Below are 16,151 nucleotides of genomic sequence, written 5' to 3' on the forward strand. Positions count from 1 at the left end.
GTAATGGAGTGGAGAGTGCAGAGATTGCTAAAACTAGACTAATATCAAAATGAAAAATTCCCTGCACATAAGAACTGGCCTAAACAACTATAAGGAATGTGTTGGGGGTCAAATTGAACCTAAAAAGACACTCATGTGTTTACTCATGCTAAGAGTAAAATTAATAAATTTTATTAATTCAAGGTATTGTTTGAGTCAAATTTACAGATAAGAATATCAGAAACATGTGTCATTCTGATGAACTGGATGCAAATTTGAATATGGTAAATATAATGTGTACAGAGATATTGCAGAAGGGAAACAGTTATGCTTTAACTGTCGTGCAAATTCAAGACGAGTATATCCAACAGAAGGCTGTATTTAGTCAGTCTGGTGTGAGAGAAGAGGGAAAACAAAAATGAGAGTAGGGGTATGTTAAAGACCAGATGACCGTGAATAACACCACGAACATCTTAACTTGTGGTGTTCATTTGTCTGAAGTCCACCTCCCTAATAGTCCTCTCACTGGTAATATGCCAGGAATATTCCATTTATCTAGTAGGAAAATGCGCTTTATAGTGCAAGACTTAAGCTCACTATCATATTCATTATTATTTTACCAGTTATTATTTTGTGCAATTAAATAATTAAACTATATAACTTCTTTTTGAAACTGTACAAAGTTAGCTAAAAAAAAAAAGCTAATACCATGTGGCCTTATTGAAATTACATGAAACTGGAAGGACTGTCTTGTCCTTTCACGTCTTCATTGTTATCAGCAGGCTTTAACTTTTTTTTTTTTTTTTTTTTTTTTTTTTCCGGTAGTTGTTGGCACATCGGCTTCTGTGGCCATAATGCACCTCCCAAGGTTTTTGCAGTACTTTGATCCAAGCTTGACGCAGGATTCAAACCTGCGACCTTTGGGTTGCCAGGCAGGCACTTTACCCACCCGGCTAGCCCGGTCGACAGGCTTTAACATGTTTATCTTATCACGTTGCATTCATGAGTTTTCCTGGTCCTACACTACTTTCAAACATGATATTACCAAAAATTAATTTACCATTTATTTAAGAGATGAGTCACTGTTATGACAGCTTATGTGGAGACTTAGTGGTCCATCATCGGGCAGGTCTCTTTTAAATAAGCTAGATTAACCTTTTGAAGTTGCTGTTTAAAGTAATGCAACACCGGTGCAAATCCTGATAGCTACAGGAGTTAATCAAAGCTAAGACAATTCTCCTAACATTGTATAACTTGAAAGTTCCTGTATAAATGTTGTTTATAAACAATGCCATCTACTTTTGAGAGCTCTAAAAGTTGTCTGGCATCCTAATTATCAATGATTAGCTAACTTTGCCCATGGATACAGGAATCATAAGAGAACCGTATGATTCCTCAACTTAACAACGATCACTGGCTAAAAGAATTAATGCAATGAACCCTTATTTCCCATATAACAGACCAGCTGCACAAAGAGGTCCCTTCAAGATTGACTTTTTTCCTTCTTTTTCTAAATAGGTGTGCACCAGAATGAAAAAAGCACACAGTGGAAGATGGTGGGAACACTGTTTTCAGTCTCTGACACATAGCTGAAACCTCCGTGCATGTGAATTAGATACAAATAAATAAATAAAACAAAGCAAATTATTATTTTAATACCGGCAGTACTGGAGCTGTTGCCCATATAGTATATATAGTATGTTTTGTGTGCAGAAGTGCAAGCTCATGGGGACAAATTTCATGTTGAATGGGCTGAAAAACTCAGAATAATTTGCAGAGGAAATGCCTACTTCATCTTTGCCTGAGAGCAACTAACTACAGTCCTGATTGAGGACTTCAGAAATTCTTCCAGCCATTAACAAGAATAAATCTAGACCTCTCCAAATGAGTGGAAGATGAGGATATATCATGCCAACTAAACTGTCACAGGATGCACATCAGACTGTCACAAGTGTAGAACAGCACTGTCTGATCAAATTTCTGTTAAAAGAGATAGTGAACCAAGCTGAAATGCTCTGCAGATTAAGTGTACAATATGAGGAAGAGACTTATCATATATGCAAGGGTAGATGACTGATGCAACAAATTTCCCTGAAGGTCCTAAATTTTCAGCCTGAGAAACAAAAATATATCTTGAGAGACAAAATGTTTGGTGATTCTGATATGTGTTTTTTGTAAAAAATTAAAGTCCAGGTTAATCTCGAAACATCCTCATATATTACTATGTTAGAGGTGTCACAAGAGAAAAAAATAGTTCAGATCTGATTATCAGTAAGGAACCTTATATATTAAGAATCTTCAGAAAAATGATCTATGATCACTGTATTTTTTTTTTTTTTTATGTGAACCCCAAACATGAGAGGTATTAAAACCTTTAGTACTTAATACCGTGCTTGGGTTGGAGGTTGAGAAGACGAAAGAAGATATTCATTGACATTGGCCTTGAACTTCTGTAGATTGTAATTTTCAGGAAATACATATGAAGGAAGGTTGTTCCAGAAAACGGCAGTTGAATGAATAAATGAGGAAGATGAAAAGTTGGTTCTGTGGGTTTGAAGTTGGACAGATAATGGATATTGGCTGGTGGCTACACGTGTTCGGACTGTTTTGAAAGAGAGAGCGGGAATTATAGAAGCCAATTCAGAAGAACAGTGCCCATGGAAGTATCTGTAGAAGAGGCATGCAGCAGAAACAGTACATCTATGAGAAAGCGAGTGGAGAGACTGTTAGAGATGAATCATTAATTAACCTAACTGCCCTCTCCTGAATGGAATCAAGAAGAATGAGAGAGGTTTTGGGGGCACCGATATTCCATGGCAGGGCGGATTTGCGATTTATACAGAGTGAGCAGCTGTTTGGAAGAAAAGTAACGCTGAGAGTGAAAGAGAAAACCAAGTTTTTTAGATGCAGAGGAAGCAATATTTGTAATGTGCTTGTGCCAAGAGAGATTAGAAGTCAGGGTAATCCCCAAAAGAGATATATCATTTTGCCTAGAAATTGGAGTGTCACTAAAGATTAGCATAGGAGCAGAAGAATCCTTTTTGCGAGATATAAGACAAGACTGAGTTTAGAAAGGTTGAAATCAACTAAGTTGTCTTTGTCCCACTGGAGAATTACCTGAAGATCGGCATTTAAGAAATTGGTAGCAGATTTTCGAGAAGTTGAAACTGATTGAGCAGGACAAGGTTTCTCAAAATGGAAAGTGGAATGCAATGTGCTATCATCAGCAAAACTATGGATAGGATTTCCAGTCAATGGAAGAAGGTCATTAATATACAAGAGGAAAAGAGTGGGGGAAAGAACTGAACCTTGGGGGAAACCAGCATTAGTGGAGAAGTTAGAAGACAGAGAGCCATCTACCATCACCCTCAGTGAGCGATCAGAGAGAAAACTGGATAACAAATTATTAAAAACAGTAGAAACGTTTATGCCAAACACGATCAAAAGCCTTTGAGATGTCAAGAGCAACTACTTGTGTTTCACCGAACCTTTCCATTGAATTAGTCCATAAATGGGTAACATAAGCCAGAATATCACCAGTGGATCGATACTAATGGAATCCATACTGGCGATCGTTGATCAGACGGAAGGTTTCTCGGTAGTTTAAGAGTTGGTGGTTAATTGATTTCTCCATTACTTTAGAAAGAGTAGAAATAATTACAATGGGACGATAATTGGATGGGACGGATTTGTCACCCTTTTTAGGAACTGGCTGGATATGAACAAATTTCCAAGCAGAAGAAAAAACAACTTTGGAATAAGAAAGTGAAAAAAGGCGGCAAAGAAAAGGAGTAAGTTCTGGAGCACAGGTTTTGAGCACAAGTGGAGAAATACCATCAGGACCTGGAGCTTTCTTAGCATCAAGATTCATCAAAATCCTTCTGATATCCTTTTGACGGAAGACCACAGGAGGCATTGAATGGAGTGTGTTGGGAATGGTGGGAGGTGTTTTACCAAGATCATTAATACATGAGCTGGAAGAAAAATGGGATGCTAGGAGGTCAGCTTTATCCTGCTGAAGTGACAACAGAACCATCTGGTTTGGACAGAGGTGGGAGCAGAGATGGGCAAAAGTTGTGGCCAATAGCTTTGGCAAGAGACCAGAATGCTCAGCTACCATTAGGGCAAGAAACAAGTTTTCTACTCTTAGCCTGTTCAAACTCTAGTTTGGACTGATTACTAACTGCTTTACAATTGTTGCGAGCTTTGGTACAGGCAGAAAATGAAACTGAAGAATTAGAAACAAGCCAATTACGATATGCAACATTCTTCTCTTGAACAGCCTTAGCACATTTATTGGAAAACCAAGATTTAGATAAAGGACGAGATTTTAAAGTGGAGTGTGGGATAAAGGATTCCATTCCTGCAAGAATAATTTCACTGACGCGATCTGAGCAAACATTGACATCAGAAGTTTTGAAACAGTAATCCGACCAAGGAAAAAAAGAAAAGACGTCTCGCAGGTCATCCCATTTTGCATTCTTGTAATGCCAAACAACACGAGGTTGGGAATAGCCATGAGATAAAGGTTCCATTGGAGAAGAGACAATCACCAAGTTGTGATCTGAAGTGCCTAAACGACCTCTCACTTCGACCGTGTACTTAGAAGGGTTGTTTGTGAGAAAAAGATCAAGCGTATTGGCTGTATGATTAGGATTGTCCGGTATTCTTGTAGGTAAATGAACAATCTGTGCTAGGTCATTAGTAATTGCAAAAACCTCAGCATCTCGACCTGTAGGCTCAGTGTGACTAGAAAACGGAAGCCAGCTGGAGTTGTGAACATTAAAATCACCAAGGAAAATTAACTCACTGTTAGGAAAGTTGGACTGGAGAAAGTCAAGTTGCAAAGAGAGGAAGTCAAAAAGCTCCAAGTGATTAGTGGAGTTGGGAGAACGGTAGAGACAACAGATGAATTTGACACAATGAGGTAGAGAGATTTTGAGTCAGAGAAGATCAAAGAGAGGAGATTCCAAATTGCCAAGTCTCTGACAGGGAATATCAGAATGGACATATGCACAAGTACCACCTTTGAGGCGAAAGGAATCACACAGCAAATAATTTGGGCATCTGAGATGAGCAGTAGTTGAATCAACTGATAACTGCGATTCTGTCAGAAAAAGTACATGGGGTTTGGCAGACTGGAAGTGGAAATGGACATCGTTGAGATTAGAATTGAGACCACGTATATTTGTGAAATGAATTAGGAAAGTGCTTGGGAGGTTTAGATCTTTTCGCAGATAAGCTTGCTCTATTAGTTTGACAATTCATGGTGTATTCAATAGTAAGAAAAAGTGGATGGGACATGCTGTATGAAGTAATGAAATACCCAGATCCTTGACATAACGTGGCCTCGACAATGCTCCCCGCATACACACTACTCGGACTCCATCCAGTCACTATCTGGCAGAGTAGAGGTAGCAAGATTATACACTAGCTGATCCGGAAGCCTCCTAGAGAGTTACCAATAGGTTCGGTCCGGTGTACTAACTAGCGGCCGGCCTGCGAACACCGTTTTAGAGCTGTATCCTCGAACTGTAAGGAATATTGGATCTCGCCACGACGTTCATCATAACCTCAAAAGTCATCAATCATACTGCATGATGGAAGAGATAAGGAAGGTTTTTTTTTTTTTTTTTTTTTTTGATTTGGTAGTTGTTGGCGCATCGACTTCTGTGGCCATATTGCACCTCCTAAGGTTTTTTACAGTACTTTGATCCAAGCCCGAGGCGGGAATCGAACCCGCGACCTTTGGGTTGCCAAGCAGGTACTTTACCCACTCGGCTAGCCCGGTCGGCGATAGGGAAGGGTTGACTCGAACTTAGCTCGAGAGACTAAACATGGGTTCCACAACTTCAAGCCTCCAATAAGCAAAATGGTTTTATTTCACTGGTTGATGAAAATCATCTACCACCTAGTGCTGCCTGGTAACATAGTGGGGTGGCGTTCCTCCATGTGGTGTGGGCGCCACACCTCGACCACTGCTTACGTTGGTTCACACCTGGGTGGTCACCCACCATGCACTTGTGCATGGAGGTTATACCCAGGATTACTAACAGTCCCACCATCGTGAAGGTGCAAGCAGAGGATTTGGCTCTCACAGACCGTCCCGACTTTGCCGAAATTGGGTCCACTTGACTTGAGTGTCACCCGAATATCAGTTCCATCAGCGTTTTAGACTCGCAGGTAGCAAGTATAGCTTGTCTGGCATATCTGAGAGAATGTCTGTGACAACTTCAAGGACCATTTGGGAGCTATTTAAAGAAATAACTACTATCAAAGGAAATGAGAAGTATTTTAGGAATTATAGTGGTAATTTTAAAAAATACAAATGCTAAATAGGAAATGTTCAAGCTTCCTCATATCCACATACTAGTTGAAGAACTTTGATCTGCTGGGAACAGATATGTTTTTTGAAAAATTCTCCTGTTTTATAGACCCAATTAACATGTTAGATTGTATTCAATAAACAGCTTTATAGTCCTAGTCATGTTTGCTAATTTATTTTTAAATTTAGCTAGAGATTTTGTAAGTTACTATATAATATATGTAGAACCATTGTATTGGTGATTTGGTGTGAATATTATATCTTGTAGTAATTTTGAATTGTAGTGTGTGGTAGGGGAATTCTAGAGTCTAATGTGGTAAATAGGTATCACTAAAGTTTGAATCATGTAGTTTAGCATTAATAAATTTTATTAGCTATTATAATTAACTTTAGAAGGATAATAGTATAATGTAAAGTCCACAGCGTAATATATATTTAATAACATAAATTTGATAGAATAGTGTAAACATATTATTACTGCATAATTGGTGCAGAGTTTTATTATTACATTTGAGCATGTTACTTCAGTTTAGTGTTCGCAATTAAATTGAATTTAATTGTGGAAAACATACCGCAGACCTGAGAAACAAAGCAAAGAGTTCAAAGTAGTAGAGTCCTGTGGCTTGGGGGAAACTGAGGAGCAGTTGTTATCTGAATCACTGCCTCACGAAATGCTTGTCTGACATCTGTGGATCTATCTGGAATGGGACATAATCAGCAAGGGGGACGTCTTTGTGTGTGTTTGATATAAAGAGTGTGAAGATATTAGGCATTAACTCAACATTCCGAAGTGTATTTATGAGAGCTTGCAGAACAGGGTGGATGCCCTCAATGGAATTAAGTTGGTGGGCCCCAACATGCTCTCAGCTGCACCTCAATACCAGAGCTTGCACTAAGACAGAATGTGCTGGTCTCACAGGAAGTAGCTACTATCGGTGACTATTGTCAGGGATATTGAGCAAAAAAAGGATAGGTGGAATAGGACCAGAATATATCTGCGATGAATAAAAGTTGATGACGTAGAGCAGATATATTTTAAGGGCACAAAGGTGATATTATGCACATTGGCACTAATGACATTAAGAGTAGGAAATCTGAGAACTTACTTAACAAGAACAGGACAATGTTGAAAAAAATTTGTGAGTTAGTGTTAAATTTAAAAATTGTCTGTAATTCTGTCAAGATATGAAAGGAGAGAGCATATAATAAAAACTTTGTCACTCAATTCAGCCATGGAGAGATTGTGCATGGTTCATGAGGTAGAATTTTTCTCAGTGATCAGTGTATTTTAATAGGAGAGGCTGATTATAGAGGGTGTATTTTAATAGGAGAGGCTGATTATAGATACAATTAAATAGAAAGGGTGCAAGAATATTTGCTGATACTATCGAGAGTGTGTTAGATGGGTGGAGAAAACTGCTAGATTGGTGGGGATAATATATAGACTAATAAATTAAAATAGTCGCAAGCAGAAGTAAAGGTGATTATTTCACCATTTCTGTTGAAACATGCAGCAGCTGGAACAGCAAAGTGCCAGGAATTTCAAGGCCAGCTATGGATTATCATGGAACAAAGAAATACGTGGGCTGTTAGGGTAACTAAGAGTAAGTACAGGCACATGTATATTTTCATGTACATTAATGCTAGGAGCATAGTAAATAAATCTGAAGAATTTGAAGTGGTGTTGAAGACATGAAGTGCAGACGTGGGATATAGACGAGATGTTTCACTCAGATATAAGGGATGCAGAATTTGAATAAAGGGGGGGGAGATACAACATATAGAGAAAGGACAGAGAAGACAGGAAGGGTTATGCTCTTAGTTAAGAAGTATATAAAATCTAAGACAGTACATCTAGTTAACATGGCCAGTGCAATGATGTTGAGTCACTTTGGTGCGACATAAGCACAGAGAAAACAAAAATGAGAGTAGGAGTGTGTTACAGGCTTCTGTATTTGACTGTGATGAGCACAACACACAACTGTACAGAGAAACAGTAAATCAGAATGTCTTACAATGGTGGATTTTAACTTTCCAGATATTGAATGGAACTTGTGGTTAGGTCAATCACACTAGCAAGACTTTTGTGGATTTATTGGGTGACTGTTTTCTATAGTATCATGTTAGAGAGAGGCAACAAGAGAGAGCAATACTCTTGATCTGATTATCAGTAGTGATCCTCTATTCTTTAAGGATCAACAGATAAAAGAACCACTAAGTGGCAGTGATTGCAGTGTACTGATTTGGGATTAACTTAGATGTAACTACCATCAAGAATAAAGGGAGGGGTTTTTGCTTTTGTAAAGGAGATGACAATGGTCTACGGCAGTTTTTAAATTCTATACAGTGGGACCAACTATTGTTACCAATAAATTCTATATGGGAAGTGTTCAGGGAAATAATCATAGAAGTTACTAATCTTTTCATACCAACTAAGAAATACAATTCAAGACTTAGGCCAAAATGGATTTCGGATGAGCTACTGAGACACATGACAGAGAAGAAGAATGCATGGGATGCACATAAATTATCGTGATACAGAAGCCTGTGGTAGATATAAACTAGTGTGCAAACAAGCCACAAAGGAGGTTAGGTAAGCTAAGGAAGATTTATGAAAATGAAAAGTCTGGGAAAGAATGTCAAAAGAAGCAGCAAAGACTTCCTTACTTATATTAACAGATGAAGGTAGAGACTGAAACACATTGGTCCACTTGATGATGATAGATTAACTGTTGATGATTCTTCTCAGACTACTGACAGGCTAAATATTGCATTTTGCATCTACATTCACATACGAGATTGTTTTAGGGACTGGGATACCAGACGTTTATCAAACTCTAACAGGGAGCTAAATGATTTTGTTTAGCTCCCTGTTATTAGTATTAGTAATGGACATATGGCAAGGAAGCCTAAAGTTTATGCTGCTACAGCCAGAGAGGAAAAAAAAAAAGTAAAATAAACAATGAATAAATAATAAAAGAAATGGAAATACACAACCTAAGCATTTCCCTCCTCCTGTAGATAGGCCAACTATCCAGCTGACCTTTGAATTTCCCCAAAATGTCAGCCTCAACCACCCATGTAGATAACTTAGCATTAGCAAAAGGCATATGATGCAAGAAAACAAGCTTATATAGCATCAGCCAAAAAAAAGAAAAAAAAAAAAAATTCATTCACTTCAAAAGTTTGTCTAGTTTAGCCTTGAATTTATTTAAGCTATCAACTTCCACAATGACAGATGGAAGTTTGTTCCAGCAATCAACTACCTGCTGGATAAAGGCAAATTTCTGCACATCTATTCTACAACTGTCTTTCCTCAATTTGAATTCATGCCCCATCAAGGTGTGGAATCTGAGCAAGAGAAAGAATCCCATCAGCATCGAGGTTGCTCAAACCATTCAAGGCCTTATATTCCTCAATCAGATCACCTTGCAGGTGCCCAGTCTTTGGATGCTGAAACTTGTAGAACTTAAGCCTTTATGGTAACAGCAACCCATTGTTCCATTCACTAATCTCATTGCCCTTCTATGTACTTGTTCCAGCAGCTCTACATCTTTCCTAAAATGAAGCCTCCAGACCTGTATGAGGTACTCAAGGTGTGGTCGGACCACTGCCTTATACAAAGGGATAATCACCTCCTTATCCCTGCTAGCAAACACCTATACATCATTGACAAGACCTCGCGAGCTTGAGCTATTCTTGCAGCCTGTCTGCACTGCTCGGAAAACTTCATATTGGGGTGAACAATTATCCCCAGGGCGTTCTCATTCTCCATTACCCTCTTGGTATGTTACTCTGGGGTTACTGCTGCACATATGTTAAACTCCAGCTGCCACCTCTCAGCCCATCTGCTCAACAAGATCTTGTTGCAGTAGTGTACCATCCTTACTGTCATTAACAACCTTACTAACCTTCATATCATCTGCAAACGTGGACATTAAGCCTGATATATACCTTCATCAATAAATACAGAAAACAACAATGGGCGCAACATCAAACACTGGGAGACACCACTGATAACATTAGTCCACGAGGAGCAGTGTCCATTGATTACCACTTTGTCTTCTCCCACAGCAGCAATATGCCCTTAATGCTATACTGCTCCAACTTGTGCAGTAGTCTTCCATGTAAAACAGTATCAAAAGATTTCCTAGAATCCAATTATATGATATCAAAATTATTTTTTGCATCTAGTTCCTTTGTGACCATATCATAGTATCCAATCAAATTAGTGAGACAAGACTTCTCCTTAACAAACCCATGCTGAGGGTTTTTTTTTTTTTTTTTTGATTTGGTAGTTGTTGGCGCATCGGCTTCTGTGGCCGTATTGCACCTCCCAAGGTTTTTGCAGTACTTTGATCCAAGCCCGAGGCGGGAATCGAACCTGCGACCTTTGGGTTGCCGGGGAGGTACTTTACCCACTCGGCTAGCCCGGTCGGCCATGCTGAGGGTCTCAACTATAACTGCAGTATTGTTAGTTGGTATGAAAAGCCTAGTAGCTTCCAAGATTAATTCGTTGAATGCTTCCCATTTAGAATTTGCTGTTAGTAACATCATCAGTTGGCCCCACTGTATAGAATTTAAAAAATCTCTGAGACCACTGTAGTCACCTTTACGAAAGCAAAAACCTTTCCCTTTAACCCAGATGGTAGTCACATCTTTGAGTAAATCCCACACAGTACACTGTGATTGCTGCCACCTAGTGGTTCCTTTACCTGCAGATTCTTAATGCATGAAGAATTACTGCTGATAATCAGATCAAGGGTATTACTTCCTCTGGTTGCCTCAAGAACATGCTGCTATAGAAAACAATCGTCCAATAAATCCACAAAAGTCTTGCTAGTGTGTGAGTGACCACCACAAAAGTTCTAGTCTATATCTGGGAAGTTAAAATCCCCCATTATAAGACAATCTGATTTACTGGCCCACTATTTCTCTGTACAGTTGTTCGTTGTACTCATCAGAGTCAATAGACCTACAAAACACCAAAGTCACTCAACACTGCACTGTACACCCATGTCAACTGGATGCACTTCGGAAATTGAATACAAGATTAGTTTTAAAAAACCCATATATATTTACAATATTTTAAAGCATAATATTGTGTTATAAATTTAGTCTTTTCACATAATGTATTAATTGGATCAATTTGATGTGGGTGTCGGGCTGAAGAATTTTCCTATCAAAAGGTATGAGTAGATCTTTATATTTTACAAATAGTACTTAAGTAGGAAGGACTGAGCTTTATTGCTCTTATATTTTGAAATCTAAAGTTTTTTGCAATAGACATATCATAATTTGAATCTTAATAAGACAGATGGCTCAAGCCTTTTCTGATTTGTGATATTAAAAAACTCAATAGGAAGTAACGAATGACAAGACTTACAATGCTTTCTTTATGAGTACAGTCGTCACCATCATCCATGCTACAGTACATAGGTCGGTGGCCCATTGTGATGATCCATGGATGCAGAGCTCTGTTTTCAGGTTTATTGGCCTCCTAAAATGAGAAAGAACTTTTTTTAAATTTCTTTTAAAACAAACAGAGCAGATAATGTGCTTTCTTCAACAAACTATTCAGGGGTCTTCCACCCAATTTTTTTTTACTGAGTAGGATAAATACAAAATTTTGTAACCCTTTACATGTTAATCTATTTTCATGTGTCACAATAAAAAGTATTAACAATGGTCAACACCTAACACTATTTTAATATCAACTTAATGTAATAGTTCAAATTATACAAGCAACTCCTGTATAACAGGGTACTTCTACGACATGGTTTCATTCTAAACGATTGATAAATGCAGATAACAAGCAAATAAATAGCTTACTGTGTGAAAGTAAGAATCAGATATGTTGAAATATGCTATCACAGTGCACTCTGTTGTTTCAAACTTGAACAAAATCTGAATTTTTTTAAACAGACCTCATACGTATTTTATAGGACAGCAATGGATGGAGCTAGTTGATTTTGGTGCTGTGAAAGACGTGAGAGTAAAGCCAGGATTCATATCTTAAATGGTAAAATTATTAAAAGAATTAATATATGTTTACATGAGGCCTGAGCATTAAATGAAGGAGATAAAGTGATTAGTGAAATAAAGCATCATGCAAAAGAAACAGCGAAAGTGACTTCACAGTTTATTAATGAGTGTGACCAATTTATTGGAAAGACTTTTCCAACTCAAATATGTGCTTATAAAACTATTTTTCTAAAACATAGACTCTGATGAACTTTTGTTTTTCATTATCTCTCTATACATTAAAAAAGTTTTCCTTCTGGTGATATTTATTCGACCTTGAGAAAAAGTGTTTTCCTCCTGGTGATATTTATTCAACCTTAAGAATGCCACGTGGCAGGGTAGCCAATGGGAGAGGAGGGATGTGGGTCACGTGGTACAAGAGGGCGGGGCAATTATGTCACTACAATTATGTACAGGTAAACAATTACACAGGTCATTTCCTGATTAGACTTTGATCAATGCATTTCAATAGGTGTCTGGAATCCATGACATTTGATTTGCTAATGTAATAATTAACACAATGCTGCAACCTACATTGGCAATCACCGATTCCAAGAGAAAATGAAGCCATCAGGAGTCTGCATCGAAATATAGAGAGAAACATGCCGAAAGGTTACAAACTAATCAGAGAATAAGTTAAATGGCGACAGAGCAAGTGGAAAATCAACAACAGGAATGGACAAAGAAAAGGCTGAAATTCAGCGAACCATTAAACGGCTCAAACGTAATGCAATATCTTCACAAGATCTTGATAACAAAGAAAGCACCGAAGTATCATACTGTAATTTATGTGATAGGGTAGATGAATGTCAACGTTCATCTACCATATCTATTGCAGCGAATAACTTTTCACGGCTAACTCAGAAGAGCCGTACATTCGTGTTGTCGCGGAGCGAAGGTTTTTTTTTTTTTTTATGAGAACCCCAAACACGAGAGGTATTATAACTTATAGTACTTAGTACCGTGCTTGGGTTGGAGGTTGAGAAGACGAAAGAAGATATTTGTTGATATTGGACTTGAACTTCTGTAGATTGTAATTTTCAGGAAATACGTATGAAGGAAGGTTGTTCCAGAAAACGGCAGTTGAATGAATAAATGAGGAAGATGAAAAGTTGGTTCTGTGGGTTTGAAGTTGGACAGTAAATGGATGTTGGCGGCACATGTTCGGACTGTTTTGAAAGAGAGAGCGGGAATTATAGAAGCCAATTCAGAAGAACAGTGCCCATGGAAGTATCTGTAGAAGAGGCATGCAGCAGAAACAGTGCGTCTATGAGAAAGCGAGTGGAGAGACTGTTAGAGATGAATCATTAATTAACCTAACTGCCCTCTTCTGAATGGAATCAAGAAGCCTGAGAGAGGTTTTGGGGGCACCACCCCAGATGTGGGAACAATATTCCATGGCAGGGCGGATTTGCGATTTATACAGAGTGAGCAGCTGTTTGGGAGAAAAGTAACGCCGAGAGCGAAAGAGAAAACCAAGTTTTTTAGATGCAGAGGAAGCAATATTTGTAATGTGCTTGTGCCAAGAGAGATTAGAAGTCAGGGTAATCCCCAAAAGAGATATATCATTTTGCCTAGAAATCGGAGTGTCACTAAAGATAAGCATAGGAGCAGAAGAATCCTTTTTGCGAGATATAAGACAAGATTGAGTTTTAGAAGGGTTGAAATCAACTAAGTTGTCTTTGCCCCACTGGAGAATTACTTGAAGATCGGCATTTAAGGAATTGGCAGCAGATTTTCGAGAACTTGAAGCTGATTGAGCTGGGCAAGGTTTCTCAAAATGGAAAGTTGAATGCAATGTGCTATCATCGGCAAAACTACGGATAGGATTTCCAGTCAATGGAAGAAGGTCATTGATATACAAGAGGAAAAGAGTGGGGGAAAGAACTGAACCTTGGGGGACACCAGCATTAGTGGAGAAGTTAGAAGACAGAGAGCCATCTACCATCACCCTCAGTGAGCGATCAGAGAGAAAACTAGATAACCAATTACTAAAAACATTTGGCAAACCATAAGATGGAAGCTTGTTTAGAAGACCTTTATGCCAAACATGATCAAAAGCCTTTGAGATGTCAAGCGCAACTACTTGTTTCACCGAACCTTTCCATTGAATTAGTCCATAAATGGGTAACATAAGCGAGAATATCATCAGTGGATCGACACTGACGGAATCCATACTGGCGATCGTTGATCAGACGGAAGGTTTCTAGGTAGTTTAAGAGTTGGCGGTTAATTGATTTCTCCATTACTTTAGAAAGAGTAGAAGTAATTGCAATGGGACGATAATTGGATGGGAGGGATTTGTCACCCTTTTTAGGAACTGGCTGGATATGAGCAAATTTCCAAGCAGAAGGAAAAACACCTTTGGAATAAGAAAGTGAAAAAAGGCGGCAAAGAATAGGAGTAAGTTCAGGAGCACAGGTTTTGAGAACAAGTGGAGAAATACCATCAGGACCTGGAGCTTTCTTAGCATCAAGATTCATCAAAATCCTTCTGATATCCTTTTGACAGAAGACCACAGGAGGCATTGAATGGAGCGTGTTAGGAATGGTGGGAGGTGTTTTACCAAGATCATTAATACATGAGCTGGAAGAAAAATGGGATGCTAGCAGGTCAGCTTTATCCTTGGCTGAAGTGACAACAGAACCATCTGGTTTGGACAGAGGTGGACGCAGAGATGGGCAAAAGTTGTGGCCAATAGCTTTGGCAAGAGACCAGAATGCTCGGCTACCATTAGGGCAAGAAGCAAGTTTTCTACTCTTAGCCTGTTCAAACTCTAGTTTGGACTGATTAATAACTGCTTTACAATTGTTGCGAGCTTTGGTGAAGGCAGAAAATGAAACTGAAGAATTAGAAACAAGCCAATTACGATATGCAACGTTCTTCTCTTGGACAGCCTTAGCACATTTATTGGAAAACCAAGGTTTAGATAAAGGACGAGATTTTAAAGTGGAGTGTGGGATAAAGGATTCCATTCCTGCAAGAATAATTTCACTGACACGATCTGAGCAAACGTTGACATCAGAAGTCTCGCAGGTCATCCCATTTTGCATTCTTGTAATGCCAAACAATACGAGGTTGGGAATAGCCATGAGATAAAGGTTCCATTGGAGAAGAGACAATCACCAAGTTGTGATCTGAAGTGCCTAAACGACCTCTCACTTCGACCGTGTACTTAGAAGGGTTGTTTGTGAGAAAAAGATCAAGCGTATTGGCTGTATGATTAGGATTGTCCGGTATTCTTGTAGGTAAATGAGGTATGTTTGCCAACAGCATATACCTATCCAGATGCTTTAAAGACTGTCTGACAACATGAAAAAAGGAAGACACTTCCGAGAAAACGTTCGACTCTACAACAATCTTTACGCCTTCGCATCTTCTAATGCCGAAAACACAGACTTTCAAGGTGGCAGTAGCCCATATACAATGCGAATACGAGGAGGCGCCATGATGAAAGGAACAAGTTTAATATCCATTTGAGATGTTCCACAATTCAGCCAAATCTACATTTATAATGACGGAGAGCGTTGATGGAAAAATGTGTGTGCAGCGGTTGTGGGGGTTGGCGAGCGAAGTGAGCAGGGGGCGTGGTGATATTTATTTGACTTTGAGAGTGCTGCGTGGTGGGGGTAGCCAATGGGAGAAGAGGGATGTGGGTCGTGTGGTACAAGTGGGCAGGCAATTGTCACTACAAATGCACAGGTAGGTAAATAATTACGTAGGTCATTTTCTAATTAGCTATCGATCAGTGCATTGACAGGTGTCTGGAATCGGCGACGTTTGATTTGCTAACGTAGTAATTAACACAAGGAAAAAGGGAGAC

At 38.8% G+C, this 16,151-nt stretch overlaps 1 protein-coding gene across 1 annotated transcript in view; it reads right to left on the reverse strand.

Moving 5' to 3' along the window:
• Positions 1-16,151, reverse strand: part of LOC150084729 (acid phosphatase type 7) — a 214,069-nt gene that overhangs the window by 62,874 nt on the left and 135,044 nt on the right. Inside the window, exon 8 of the mRNA XM_090375467.1 lies at positions 11,691-11,804. Coding sequence (XP_090231593.1) covers positions 11,691-11,804 — 114 coding nt within the window. The remainder of the gene's footprint in view (positions 1-11,690; positions 11,805-16,151) is intronic.

The sequence above is a fragment of the Mastigoproctus giganteus genome, chromosome 6, assembly GCF_048544385.1.
Source record: "Mastigoproctus giganteus isolate SK-2022 chromosome 6, ASM4854438v1, whole genome shotgun sequence".
Taxonomy (NCBI): Eukaryota; Metazoa; Arthropoda; class Arachnida; order Uropygi; family Thelyphonidae; genus Mastigoproctus; species Mastigoproctus giganteus.